A 13,867-nucleotide genomic window follows, 5' to 3' on the forward strand; every position below is an offset into this window, starting at 1 on the left:
GTAGGGCTGAGACAAAAAGTGAACAGAGAATTTATTATGGGCTACATAATTGTCAGGTTCAGCCCAAAGAACTCCACGAGACAGTACAGATATAGTTCTATTGCATTTATTAGCTTCCACCTACAAGACAGAATCTCACCAGACTGAATCTAAATTTCCCAAGCCAGCAAGCAAACACTGCGAATTCCTTAGGGTGGTGCCAGTCTCATCCTCTTCACCTTCCCACGCTCATTCTGGGGGCTAAGGAAATGCTTATCTCCCTGAGCGTGGCCTTCACCAAACCATTCCATCACAATAATAGCCTCCAGTGGTTAGATCAACAGATCAGGGCAGCCTAATCAGTTATGGTGTTTCTCCTCCTCCCATCCCCCCTTGGGCAGGAAAATCAAGGCCTCGGAGCGCACCCGGAGCCACAAAGGAGCACAAATGCGAGCCCCACCCAGCCCATCGGATGCAGAAGCCCTGGATATAGACTCCGAGGAGGATCTGCAGATTGATGAAACGCCACGCAGGGAAAGGAGGAATCTGTTGCTGCACAAGAAACTTTCCAGTATGTGGCCCCTTCCATCCACCCGTGGTGGCTCTTGGTGGTGGATGCATTTCTCTTGGGTTGGGCAAACACCTCCTAGGTGTTCACTCGTGCTACCTCTGGTCATTTTTCTGGCTGTCTCCTTCATCTCTGTTCCAGGCCTCCCTTCAAAATGGTCTTTTTGGACAAAGCTCAGAGTTAGACTGCATTGTGCATGTATTGTACTTGAGGCTGGGCTGGAGGGAAAGAGAAAGCTAACCCAGGTTCTTCTACAGCTGAATCAAATAGGCAGATAAGCACTTTTGCTTTTTTTTGTTTTCCTTTCTTTTCCATAACAAAATCCCATCATCTGTCTGCTAAGAGCTATTGGCTTCTGGAATTTATTAGGAGTTGCTTATGTGCTTTCAGCCACATGGTTGTAATGGCAAGAACTTAAAAATAATTACCACCGACACGTTTATTGTTCTGCGGCTAACACTATCACCAAGGCTTGAAACTTGTTTTATAGAAACTAAAGCTGGAGTTTTAGGGAAGCTAAATTCTGCGTTCCCTGCCATATTCTTGATTTTTAAACATATTTTTGGCGCGTGACTATAATTTAAAATGTGACTTTGCTGTTCTGTCTTTCCTGCTATCAGTCATCCTTTCCTGTCTTCATCTTTAGTAGTCATTTCCCAAACTCCATTCTCTTTTTTCACCTTTGACCTCCTAATCTCATTGAGAGAGGCTGCATACTCTCCACACCTCCTTCAGATGGTTATGAGGGTGCTTGTTAATTTCCAAAGCTGTTCTGCTTGTCGTTACTATAAAATTATAAAATGGCAAGCCAATCCCATATATGTTTTCTTGGCAGGAGGTCCCATCACGATCTGCAGAGCTGATTCCTGCGTAGGTGTGTGTGTGTAGGATCACCATCATCTGAATCACAAGAGCAACACATGTCTCTTTTTGTGGAATCAATACATTTCAGTTTGACTCACAGCTTCTGTGACTCCCCAGCCTTCCCTCAGTGTCCAGCAACTCATTTTAACGTTTATGTTCTTCCGATTCCAGAATTTCCTCGGAAATTGCCACGAGCCAAACCCTGTTCCGACCCAAATCGAGTGCGGGAGCCAGGGGAAGTAGAATTTGACATTGAGGTAAGTCTGGTGGCAGCACTGCAGAGTTGTGACGACATTGTAGGATCACCATCTAGGAGTGGGAGTTAATTGTGAGTTCAGGGTTTGGGCTCAGGATCCATTTTTAAAAGCTTGAAAAAGTTATGAGAAGTGAAATAGTTTCTCAGCACGCCTTGAACATCTTCCCTGCGTCTTGGTGTGATCTTGTTCAGCCAGCAAACATCTGAGATTAGAGGTTACCAGTCAGTCTTAAGGACATAGTAATTACCTTGTCAGACTCAGCCAAGCTACACTATTGTTTCAACAGTGACCAGATGGCCACGATGGGAATTGAAGCCCAACACTTCCAAAGCATACCAGGTTGGGGAAGGCTGTTGTAAAGCATTAGCTGCTTTGTTGGCTGCATGCCGATAAATAATATTTAGTTTAATTTTAACTGAATGTTTCAGTTTCGAGGCCACCTGACTTCACGACTCTGGGCGGCTAACAGTTTAAAAAGAATTTTAAAAAGCAGCAGATATCAAAGAAAACAGAGTACAACTGACTGGGGAACCCCCCTACACACACACACACACACACACACAAAGGATACCGAAAAGCCAAGGGGCTCAACCACTGGGGAACCCCCCTACACACACACACACACACACACACACACACACACACAAAGGATACCGAAAAGCCAAGGGGCTCAACCACTATCCTAACAACCGGGTTTTTACAGTTTTCCAAAAATCACTAAAGCGGGAACAGGATAGATCTCTGGAGGGGTGTCATTCCAGAGGGCAGGAGCCATCGCCAAGAAGGCACACTTCCTGGGTCCCACAAGATGACATTGCTTAACCAATGGGGCCCAGAGCATGCCCACTCTAGCTGGCCTCACCAGATGGGCAGAAACAAATAGACACAGGCCCTGTGCAGGTGGTAACCAGCACTTTGAATTCACCCAGAAGCCAACTGGCAACCAGCTGTACTTTCTAAGTGGGTGGAACATGAGTGGTGTTTCATCTGCTTACTCATTTCAGGTACCCTTTTCTTCTATAGCTTCAGTATTCATTAGGAGATGAAGCAATTAGATTCGCTCATACTTGTAATGTATTTTCTGTTTTAGTTTGTTTTTTCATATTTTTTATACTTTTTAATTTATTTATTGACTATTTTTTAACTCTGTTGTACGCCATCCAGAGTCACTTGGGAAAATGAGATGGCAGCTAATAAATTGTGTAAATAATAAAAAAAAATAACTGGGCCTGGTTAATAATTAAAAAGAAAGAAAGAAAGAAAGCAAAAGAAAAAATTTGCTTGGGCCAAAACACTACAGTCGCGTTATGATGTTTGCTAGTTAAGCTTTGATTTCTTTCATTACTAAAAGGTACATTTGGAATAGGAGAAACTTTGTCTGGTGGAAATAATGGGACAGTAGAGTTTCTCCTAGATAACTCCCATAATTCATGACTATTCCTCATGTTGGCCGGGACTAATGGGACTTGTAGACCAAAATCTATAGAAAATGTGAGGTCATTCTGAGTGGAATATGCATGGAACTTTGCCCAGGCCTGATGCTGTATGTTGGAGGGTGTGAGGATCCAATGCATGATTCAAAGGCTTACTTATTTGATATAATTATTCTGTATAGTATTTGGGTTTTTTGCTTTCCTCCATGTTACACATTTGCCTGAGAATGGTGCCCTGGGGTGATAAGTCTCTTTCAAGTCAACCCCTACTGGCCAATGGATAAATCAGAGAGCCAGTTTGGTGTAGTGGTGAAGGTGCTGGCCTAGAAAGCAGGAGGTGGTGAGTTCTAGTCCCGCCTTAGGCATGAAAGCCGTCTGGGTGGCTTAGGGCCAGCCCTGCTCTCAGCTCAACCCACCTCACAGGGTGATTGTTGTGGAGGGAGAACTATTAGGTATGTTCATCACTTTGAGTTATATACAAGGCAGGAAAACGATGATGGTGGTGGTGATGGTGATGGTGATGGTGATGATGATGGTGGTGGTGGTGATGATGATGGTGATGGTGATGGTGATGATGATGTCGTTGTCCATGCTATTTTCTTGGCAGCGATACAGACATAGTTTACCATTGCCTTCTTCCAGGATATTCTTTTGACTTCCCACTGTAGCCTACAGCCCTAGGCCTTCTGGGCAGTTTCATATTCAAGGGTTACCTTTATCCAATCCAGACAAGATCAGCCAGGTGCTGTCCCCTGCCGAGGCTTAGGGTGATAATCTAAAATAAATACATGATCTAAAATAAAGCTAAGTGAAACCAGTTCAAACAGAAATGGTAAAGGTATTTTAAGAAACTTTTATTTTGTGTGTCATATCATACAGGTAGAGATCCAGCTTCCCCTGAGGTATAAACATGTGCAATTTAAAACATGGCCACCTCCCTCTGTCTAAGTAGCAACTGTAGTAAGGGATCGCAGGCCCAGTAGAAACGTTGATGCTCTCGAGCTTCGGGTGCACCTTATAGCGTTGCTCATTTTGTGCTAGCATCTCTTCTGATTGTGCTCCTGGAACAGAGGCAGGATACCCATTTGGCCAGCAAACAGGCCTCCTGTTAAAACTGGATTTATTTTGTCCGCAGGAAGACTATACCACCGAAGAGGAGGAGGATGCTTCTGGCGATGACCAGTTGGAAGGCAGCAGTAGCGCCGGTGGGATCCTGGACCTGCTCAAAGCCAGTCGGCAGGTTGGCGGTGCTGACTACGATGAGCTGAGGTGAGAGGTGACCTGATGGGAACTCGGGAGGGGTGGGGTGGGGGAAGCAGGTTATAATCCTTCATAGGCCATTGCTTCTGTTTCCTGGGATGGGCGTGTGCAGACTAGACCATGGGACCTCCTGGAGCTCTGCTACTTCAAGCAGACCCCAAAGCCTTGCCTGTTTCGCCCGGCCTATGATGGAAGAGGCACGGCTCTACTGGAGCCCTGTTATATGTATAGTGCAGTTCGATTTTAACAATCTGTAGTTGACCACCTGTTTTTTTATCCCTGGTAAGCTGCCTTTTAATACTTGAAAACAATATATTTTGACATTACGGGTAGATTCTTTCCCCCTCTTCAGCAAACAGGTTTTCTGATGTTTGAGGGGGTGACAGAGTCTAATGGGGCTTCTGTTTTTGCTGCAAAGCAAGGAGCCAGAGAGGTCTCCTCCAACTTCCACTTTGGGAAGATACCTTTTCCACCTCAGTCAACAGCTCTCAAACCGTGAGGTTTTATCTCAGGCACATACAGGTGCAGGGAGTACACCTATAGGCTCCTCAGACTGTGGGTTTCGTAGGTCTTCCCCTCCACCAGACCCAAAGAAGGGTGGAAATAAGGAGTGGGATGAGCAGGGTGTCTCTTTTGGATTACTAATTTCCCATTTATGAAGGTCTGCTGCCACATCAAACATCATCCTCAACACTGGGAACGGTTATAACCAAGATGGAACCCTTTCATGTCTTTCACTTTATTATACCTATGGGAGGACTGTGATGACTTAGGGATTTAGAATAAAAAACTTTCAGTTTTTTTGTCTGTAAACAGCATGATGTTTGCATAGCATTTCACCTTCTACCATCCAGACTGGTTAGATCATGACTCCCCTTCTTAGCCTGTTTAGGAAGCAGAACCAATATGAATGGTGCAAATTGCAAGAGAAATTATGCAAACGTGTTTGGAGGTCATATTTTGTCAGTGCACTGAACACACCGATGTCCTATCTACGGGTTCTGAGATGTATTGTTGTTCAGGGGTTTGCTTGACAATGCCGTGTTGCGTGTGGTGTCCCAGTGCTGATGCAATAAAGGCTTCTCCTGTACTGTCTCCCCAGTGATGCGCCTGCCTCTCCCAGTACTCAGGAAGCCATCCAGGGCATGCTGTGCATGGCCAACCTCCAGTCGTCATCCTCAGGAGGGGCCTCCAGCTTGCAGGCCTGGTTGGCAGCTGGGCACGAACGTGGCTCTGCAGGAGCCTCCGGCACTCAGCGCTCAGGGAAGAGGCCCATCAAACGGCCAGCTCACCACAGCACGGACAGCGAGGAAGAGGCCAGCATGGATGAACAGGAGAGCCTTGGAGCCTGTTTTAAGGACGCTGAATATAGTAAGGAATGGAGAGAGATTTATTTCTCTGTTGGAAGGTTCTACAAGAAAAATAGGACTTTCTTCTCCTGGGCAGAAATGTTAAAAGGCAGCTTGAAAATCATTGGCCTGTAAGAGTGCTGTGCATTGCAGAATACGGGTCTTTATATACACTCGTACCACCTGTACAACAGTTTCCAAGCTGGAACTCTAGTGAAGTTCTAAGGAGACGTGTTTGAGTAGGCATGTCTAGGCTGTACCCCTACACTGACTCCTGTATAGGTCCAGCCAGGTACAAATTCCACTGACCTCCATAAGCAGGTCACCCCAGTTTGGGGCTCTTCAGGTGTGTTGGGCTAACGTAGCTAATTGCCTGAGAACTGTAAGTGGAAACTTCAACACATCTGAAGGACACCAATTTGGGGAAGGCTGGAGAATTGGCCTGTAGCCGTTAAATTGCTCAAAGCATCTCCCAGCCAGTTTCCCATTTCTCAGTGCCCCAACTGCTCAGTTTCACAGCAAGGCTTTCTAATTGTTCTCTTGCTCCTGCTACATCAGTGTATTTTGCCACGGGCCTGGGTAGGTGGCACTTGATCACTAGCAAGTAGTTAAGGAACAATACACAGCCTGCCTCTGCTTCCCCCCAAATGACAGTTTCTGTAGGGCTGTTCTGACTTGTCCAGCTGGAAACAGTTGTACCAGCTGTGCTGAGTACACATGCTGGGTTTCCTTTCCCCAGTGTGCAGAGAAAAATGCAAGCTAGTAGGGATTTCCAGGTTTAGCAACAATCATGATGGTTTTTAGAGCTGTGCAAGGAATTCAGTGGGGAGGAGGCAGGCAGGGTGTCTAGAATGAGGAGCCAACCGTCTTCTAAACTTCTTGGAAAGATTGTTCTGGCCTGAAATCCAGGACCTTGTATGGAATTTGGTCTTGTTTCACTTCTGGACTTCCCCTTGCAGAGAGGAATCTTTGCCGATCTGTATGGAGAGAAGCTGCTTTGCCCAGCATAATTCCATTTTTTATCATCCTGTCTTTTCAGGCTTTCCTACTCAGAACTATATGCAGCCTTCTGGTTTTCTGCAAGTCCCAAGCTTCTTCCCTTATCCTGGTTTAAAAATAATTGAATCAGAAAGAGCCACGTTTTGTGAAAAGGGGTTAAAGGTGCACTCTTTAATACATGAAAAGATATCAGATTGATATAATTTGAGTGGAGAAGGGCTGATGGTTATAGCAATAAAGCATTTGTCCTCATATTAGAGAAATCTAGTTTCCTTTCACGTGCCCCATCGCAACCACAGTTTCCTGTTTGCCCCATCTATATATTCAGACCTGAAGAATTCACAGTTCATTCCCTCTCTCTGCAGTTTACCCTTCCTTGGAATCAGATGAGGATGACCCGGCCTTGAAGTCCCTGCCAAAGAAGAAAAAATGCACAGATGATGCTCCGTGGAGTCCTAAAGGTAACAACGCATCACCTGTAACAGACTGTGTGCCTTTAATGTGATCCTATGCAGAGGGATAAAAAATGCAATTCCCTGGGAATAATTCTTTTAAAAAGCAAATTTCTAACCCTTTTGAATACAAAAATATATCTGAAAGTGTTTGGGGTGAAAAGTGTACCGAGGATTCCAGTGCTGGAAGAGTTGCTGAAGACTTTGTATTTGAGGATGGGATTTCGTTGTCCGGTGCTGATCTTTGACTGTCCCCGTGACCAGCAATTACAGAGTGAACCGGGTCACAATTCCTTGGAAATACACAAAGCACAGTGTGCACACTAGTATGGTTACAGGCTTTACCTTTTGTTTCTGCAAGGCATGGGAACACTATAGGTCAGTGTTTCTCAACCTTGGCCGCTTTAAGCTGTGTGGACTTCAACTCCCAGAATTCCCCAGCCAGCTGGCTGGGGAATTCTGGGAGTTGAAGTCCACACAGCTTAAAGCGGCCAAGGTTGAGAAACACTGCTATAGGTAGAGCAGTGGGTTTTCTCTGCTTAAACAAAAAACTGCACCAAGCAAGACAACCCGTATTGCAGCTCTGCATTATCACAGCATGTAGAAATGCCTGGAAGGCAGCAATTCTGAATGTGGAGGTCTCTCTGGTTGGCTTGAGTCATCTGAAATGTGGGTTGGAGGGGTGGGTTTTCAGCGGCAGTGGTCATTGTTTGAGTGTTCCAATACACTGACTGTATTGGAAAGGTTTTTTTAAGGATTTTATTTAAAAAACAGTACAGAGCTTGGCAACCTCGCTTTGCGAATTTTGATAGACCTGCCCTCTCAATAGTTACAGCTTGGCTCCATAATATATCTGGCTAAACTCTGTTCACAAATGCAAGTTATTCCCTTTCTCTTTTTGTTTGGACTTTGCCTGTGGCAGGTGAGCATTTCAGAGTGAGCACTGCATCTGTGAGGGCTGTGAGGCTGTAGTTACAGATTTGTGGCCCGAATTGTATGAAGTTCCACTCAATGGAGCCTCCGTTACCTTATTCTTGACCTTATGAGTATGTAGGTGAAGAATATGTTTTACATGTACCAAGTGGGAGCAAGTAGAGCAGCCTCCCCCAATCTTGGGGTGCTTCAGATCTCTGGACTGCAGCTCCCAGAATTCCCCAGCCCAAATGGCCACCTGGGGATTACAATTCCACCTAGACTGAGGTCGCCAAGGTTGGGGGAAGCTGGAGTAGAAACTTCTTCATGTGAACTTTCCCCCTTCGCAGCCCGGGTGACCCCAACGCTGCCCAAGCAAGACCGCCCTGTGCGTGAGGGGACCAGAGTGGCGTCTGTCGAGACCGGTCTGGCAGCTGCAGCAGCTAAACTAGCTCAGCAGGTAAATGGCCAGGTTGGTTTGTGGGAGGAGGAGTGGGTGGTGAGAAGAGAAGAGACACAGGCAGACTCATCCTTGGGAGGGTGGCCCTCTTCTTCAGTGGAGGTTTTGCTCCGTCAGTGGGGAAGGCTTGGGGTGTGTTAGGAAAGTAGTATTGTTGTTCAGTAGGAAGCATGTTCATTCTTGAGCTTGGTGTGCTGCCTTCTATACACTGGTTTTTCTTTCAAAGGCACTCAGTGTAGTGACTGATTGCTTATGTATCACCCCTCTGTGCCATCGCACTCAAAAGATTCAGTGGTACATAGCATAGTCCAGCATAAAACAGCTGGAGGAACTATAACAAGCCACCACGGGATCAGTAATAAACAATGAACAGAAATAAAGCAACGTTTATTCTAAAAGAGCCAGAGCAATGTACAAAATCTTTCACACAATGGTGTCATCCCGTAAGCTGCAAAAGCCCTCCAGAAGAGCTCTGTCTTAACCAGCTTCCAGAAGGAAAGCACTGTCAGGGCAGGCCTGATGTCCAAAGGAAGGCTGTTGGCTACATGCAGCCCACGATGGAGAAGTGCCTTCTCTGGCCCCAGCCTTTTATTTTTTTTTTTATTATTATTATTTTATTTTTTTATTTATTTATTTATTTTTTTATATATATAAAACTATATATATATATATATAGAGAGAGAGAGAGAGAGAGTTTTATATATAGTTTTATATAGTTTTTATATATATAGGACAACTAGTCCATTCAGTGTTCTCAAACAGGAATTAAAACATGTAAAAATCTGTTCAAGGCATTTCCAGTTAACATGAATGGATCAAGCTGGGCAGGGCAACAGGGATTCCTCGCAGCGCTTCCCATGCCCAGCTGCTCTTCACGCTGCAGCTCTAAATAAAGAATTCTTCCTCTTTTGTCTTCATTTTAAGGAACATCAGAAGTTGCAGCGGCGGAAATTCATGGTAAAAAGGAAGCCACCATCTCCAAAAGCTCCTAGCCCAGAACCGGAGCCAGAACCGGAACCAGAGGCAGAAGTGATAGAGGCGGAAGCGGAGCCAGATGTGCCACCCCCACTCCCCCTCCCCCAGGATCCAGATCCTGAGTTGGAGGCACCTGTGCCCACCCCTCCCCCAGAATCTAAACAGGAGCAGTTTGCTGGCAGCCTGGTGGATCACGAATACACCGCTCGACCTAATGTTTTTGGAATGGCCCAGGTGAACCGTGGCTCCACGCCCATGGCCCCAGGTGTCTTCTTGTCCCAGCGGCGTCCCTCAGCTGGCTCACCAGGTCCCCAGGCAGCACAGGGTAAGCTTATATATATGGGCTTTGATGCTGATTAGGGAAGAGCTCTTGCTGTCTGAGATCTGCTACAAGAACAGTTTTTTCCAGAGGAGGAGAGGAATTAGAATTGGTGAAAGAGTTCTGGCTTGGCCTGGTCAGTCATAAGTATGTGACTGCTTGCACAGTCACTTCTCCTGGTCAACCAAATACCGAACAAACTTAGCAGTATCATCTATTATCAGCCGAGCTGCATATCAAAGAAGGTCACCAATTCAAATCCTGCCTCTGCCGTGAACTCACCTTGGGTATCCCTCTTGGAATGATACTAGTGTATTTTGTAGCACTTTTGAAAGTGCCACTAATTATATAGCATTGTGGACACTCAGGACTGCCTGATGAGAATAAAGTATATGAGTAAGGAAACTGATTATTGGAGATGGAGGCAGGTATGAAACACTGGCTCCTGGCAAGGTCCTGACTCATTCATCCAGGATCACCTGGGCATAACCTCACACAGATGGAGTTCATGGTTCCCCATTGAGAAATGCCTTTGAATAGTCTGGTGACCCCTGTGAGAGAAGATGAGATTCTTGCTCCCACATGGGAAGCAAGCAAGTAAAAGAAAAATGGTGCCATTCTTAATGTTCTCCTTCGATTCATCCTGTAATTTCATTCTCCATGTCAGCAGGGGCTTTTCTCGGGAGGAAAATAAACTGGTTTTGTGACTTGAGTAAATTAGAATTATAACTCATCTATTTTCCCTTCCCTTCAGGAAAACGCCCCAAGAAGGGCTTAGCGACAGCCAAGCAGCGACTCGGACGCATCCTGAAGATCCATCGCAATGGCAAGCTACTCCTCTGAGTGCATCCCCACGCCAGCTCCAGGCTTCATGCCCAGCTTTTGGGCAGCAGAAGTTGGGTGAGGCACAGAGACCCACTTGGAGGCACCGCCCGGTGTCTTTGGAGGGCCGATGGGACCTTGGGTGTGGACAAGGCCTGCGCTACTCTACCTCTCCTTCCCTCACACGGATCAGAGCCAAGTCTGAGCTGCCCGCGCTGCTGCTGGAAGCTTTGAACTCGATCGGCAGCACCTGAACACAGAGGCGAACCACGCTGGTTTCCCTGAAAAGACAGACAACGTAGGAGGCGGGGGGTTTGTTGTGCCCACTGATTCTCCATCCCTACCTCGACCCGCTGCACTTCCTTTTTTGCTCTGGGGCTGATTCTTCTATCAGATGCTCCCCTCCCTCTGCCAAGTCACACATTACAGACATCGGCTTATCTTTTCCTCCTAGCAGCTCCAAACGCCCTTTGTGTCTTTTGCTGCTGTGGGCAGACTCTGGCTTGCCAAGGAGTGTTTCTTTTCTCATTATTTTTTTAAAATGTTTCTCCCAGCAGAAAGTTGTTGCTTTTACGCAAGCAGGTGGCTCTTCTTCCTTTGCAGTCTTCTAGAGCAGTGTTTCTCAGCCTCAGCGACTTTGAGATGGGTGGACTTCAACTCCCAGAATTCCCCAGCCAGCACCATTTCTGGCTGGGGAATTCTGGGCGTTGATGTTCACCCATCTTAAAGTTGCTCGGCTTGAGTAACGTTGTTCAGGAGGGACCCTTCCAAAGCTCTGCAAACCCTTTAAGCAAAAGGGAAGGACGGGCAGGAGAGGAACCACTTGTTCTACAAAGAGAAGCAGATTCTTCCCTTTGTTTTTCGGCAGTCAGGGCTGTCTGGATGGAGCGTAGGTAGGGGTTGGAAATAATCCCCCCTCCACTGGATGGGTCTTGAAACTTCTGGTCAGCTGCCAATAGGAAGTCATTTGCCCATCAGCCTTACGTTATCCATCCAAAATAGAAGATTGGGAGCTTCACAAGATACCTGTGTCCCTGTAGCGCTGCAGAACGCGAGAGGGATGGGCGATCCATGATGATAATTTTGCAACATATACAAGAAGGCAGGTAAGGTAGAAGGCTAGGCTGCCTCCTCCCTGGTTTGCATATCTGTACACGTGAAGAGAATTTTGTTGGTTTGGGTGTTTGTATCTTAAACTGGAGAAAATCCCAGCTATCTCCCATCTGCAGTTGGAAGTTGTACCGGCCAGCACCGCTTCTGTCAGATGAGGCTGCCAACCAGGAGATTCCATGTTGCAGAGGGCGGAAAGTTAGCAGATTTTCCCCCCATGATGTGAAGTTTTCCAGTAGGCTTCACAGCTGTTCCGGTTGCAGATCTCTCATTTTGTTAATTTCCAGGCCTGTTTTTTATATTCTTGGCATAAAGCAGTCTGTCCTCCCTTCTCCTTCTCCTTCTCCTTCTCCTTCTCCTTCTCCTTCTCCTTGTCCCCCTTCTACGGCGGCAGGGAGGGCGTCATGCCCCCTAAGCAAGACTTAAAAGATGTTTCTACCCAGCAGCACGGCTCAGTTAATACAGCTGTGTGTCATATTTTTACACCAGACTCCAGCAAGCTTTGTGTAAATGTTTGAATTCTATTTTTTAGGCCTCTCTCTAGAAATGTGTGTTTAAGGGGGGGAAAATTATATATATACACACACATATATATATAATTTTTTCCAGGGGTTAGAATAAAAGAAAACCTTCAGTTTATTGTGGCATATGCCTGAGGTATATTTTTCTGATTCTGTTCCTCTCGGAACAGATGCCTTCACTGGGATCCGGGAGAACTCACCCACAAAATTTATGTTCTGGAGAGTTTGATATCAAAGTACAGACATAGCAGCTTCTTGCACAAGAGTTACTACATGAGTTCTAGCACCATGACCAAGACATACATTCTACATCTAGTTTTTAAGGGTGGGGGCATTTATTATGTGCAGCTTTTTGTTTTAAAAGGGGCTGTGCTGAAAGGATTCACGATTGGGGGAATATTTTCAGGAGTGCTATCCAAACCTTTCTTTTTTGGCAAGTTTTTGACAGTTGTGGAATAAAAGGTTATCTTGATGCTCTAAATTGCTTTATCATCAAATAACCAAATGGGATGTTAGCCCATTTAATTATTTTATATTGGCATTCCCTGATATTCTCCATGAAGTCTGTCTCACACTGATCTCGTGTGGAATTTTTCCCTGCAAAGTGCCACGGCTACCTTTTATTCAGAATTGGCATTATTCGTGATCTGTTGGTGTTTGGATGCACAAAATTAATATCAGAAAGATATTTCTCAAGCAAAACTGAAAGACTCATTCTCCCAGCTAAGGGTCACTGCCTTTTCCTTTCCTTTAATTAGTCTCCTATATTTGCTTTAGCTGCAGGTTTACAATAATATCTCGGCAGCAATTTTCGTTTTTATTGTATGACTTGTAAAATACACATTAACACACGAAAAGAGAGTCTGATCCTGCGATAATTACAGGACAATAAATCTTGGGTGCTGCAGGGCCTCAGGAGTCTGTGGGTGGGGGAATGGCTCTTGGCTGCAGTGCTAAGGGGCTTTCTTACTGAAGATAAGCATAACAGGTAAAAGAAATGTATATAATGCTGGAGCATCATGAAGAGCTCCATGCAACCTTCTGCAGGGAAGAAACAATAGAGAGACGAAGGCTTTTACCTGTCTGCTCTTGGCTGTCATGTAAAATTCTTGCTGTATGGATTACATTTGGAGGGCTCCGTGAGGAAATAGGGTTAGTGGAGGGAGAATCCCCAGCTCATGTTAAGTCAGATTATTGGCATGATTTTCCTGATTCTGCCACTCTGCTTTGCACACACGAAAACTTATTCGCTTCCACTAGGGCCTTTCAGTGCAAAAACATTGATGGGTGTAGTAGTAACTTTTATTCCCTTCTTTTTTAACAAAAATGTCCTGTTGAAGTTTCAGTCTCTTTCCCTGAGTAGGACCCTGGGTGAGCAACTTGAGTTGCCTTGTCAATGGGAGACTTCTGGGAGGAGATTCCCCATGAATTGTGAAAGAATTCCAAGTCACGGAAATGAACAGGGGGCAGCGAGCCCAGCTGCTCTCCTGCCCGTTTCTACTAGTTTCCCAGATGCAGAAATTTTGACCGCGTGGGGTCTGAATACATCCACAAATGAAACAGTAGGGGCCACTCTGAAATGGCAAG

At 45.7% G+C, this 13,867-nt stretch overlaps 1 protein-coding gene across 5 annotated transcripts in view; it reads left to right on the plus strand.

Moving 5' to 3' along the window:
- Positions 1–13,139, plus strand: part of PHF8 (PHD finger protein 8) — a 28,734-nt gene extending 15,595 nt beyond the window's left edge. For all 5 annotated transcript variants that reach the window (XM_007422191.4, XM_025176749.2, XM_088137803.1 and 2 more), the window contains 8 exons: positions 381–550; positions 1,583–1,668; positions 4,237–4,370; positions 5,464–5,732; positions 7,075–7,170; positions 8,424–8,533; positions 9,458–9,833; positions 10,582–13,139. In XM_007422191.4, the coding sequence (XP_007422253.1) occupies positions 381–550; positions 1,583–1,668; positions 4,237–4,370; positions 5,464–5,732; positions 7,075–7,170; positions 8,424–8,533; positions 9,458–9,833; positions 10,582–10,670 (1,330 nt within the window). In that variant the 3' untranslated portion in view covers positions 10,671–13,139. The remainder of the gene's footprint in view (positions 1–380; positions 551–1,582; positions 1,669–4,236; positions 4,371–5,463; positions 5,733–7,074; positions 7,171–8,423; positions 8,534–9,457; positions 9,834–10,581) is intronic.
- The last annotated feature ends 728 nt before the right edge of the window (positions 13,140–13,867 follow it).

Source organism: Python bivittatus, unplaced genomic scaffold, assembly GCF_059951505.1.
Source record: "Python bivittatus isolate LINGU-HERP-01145 unplaced genomic scaffold, Pbiv_v1 ctg000220_np1212, whole genome shotgun sequence".
NCBI classification, from domain to species: domain Eukaryota; kingdom Metazoa; phylum Chordata; class Lepidosauria; order Squamata; family Pythonidae; genus Python; species Python bivittatus.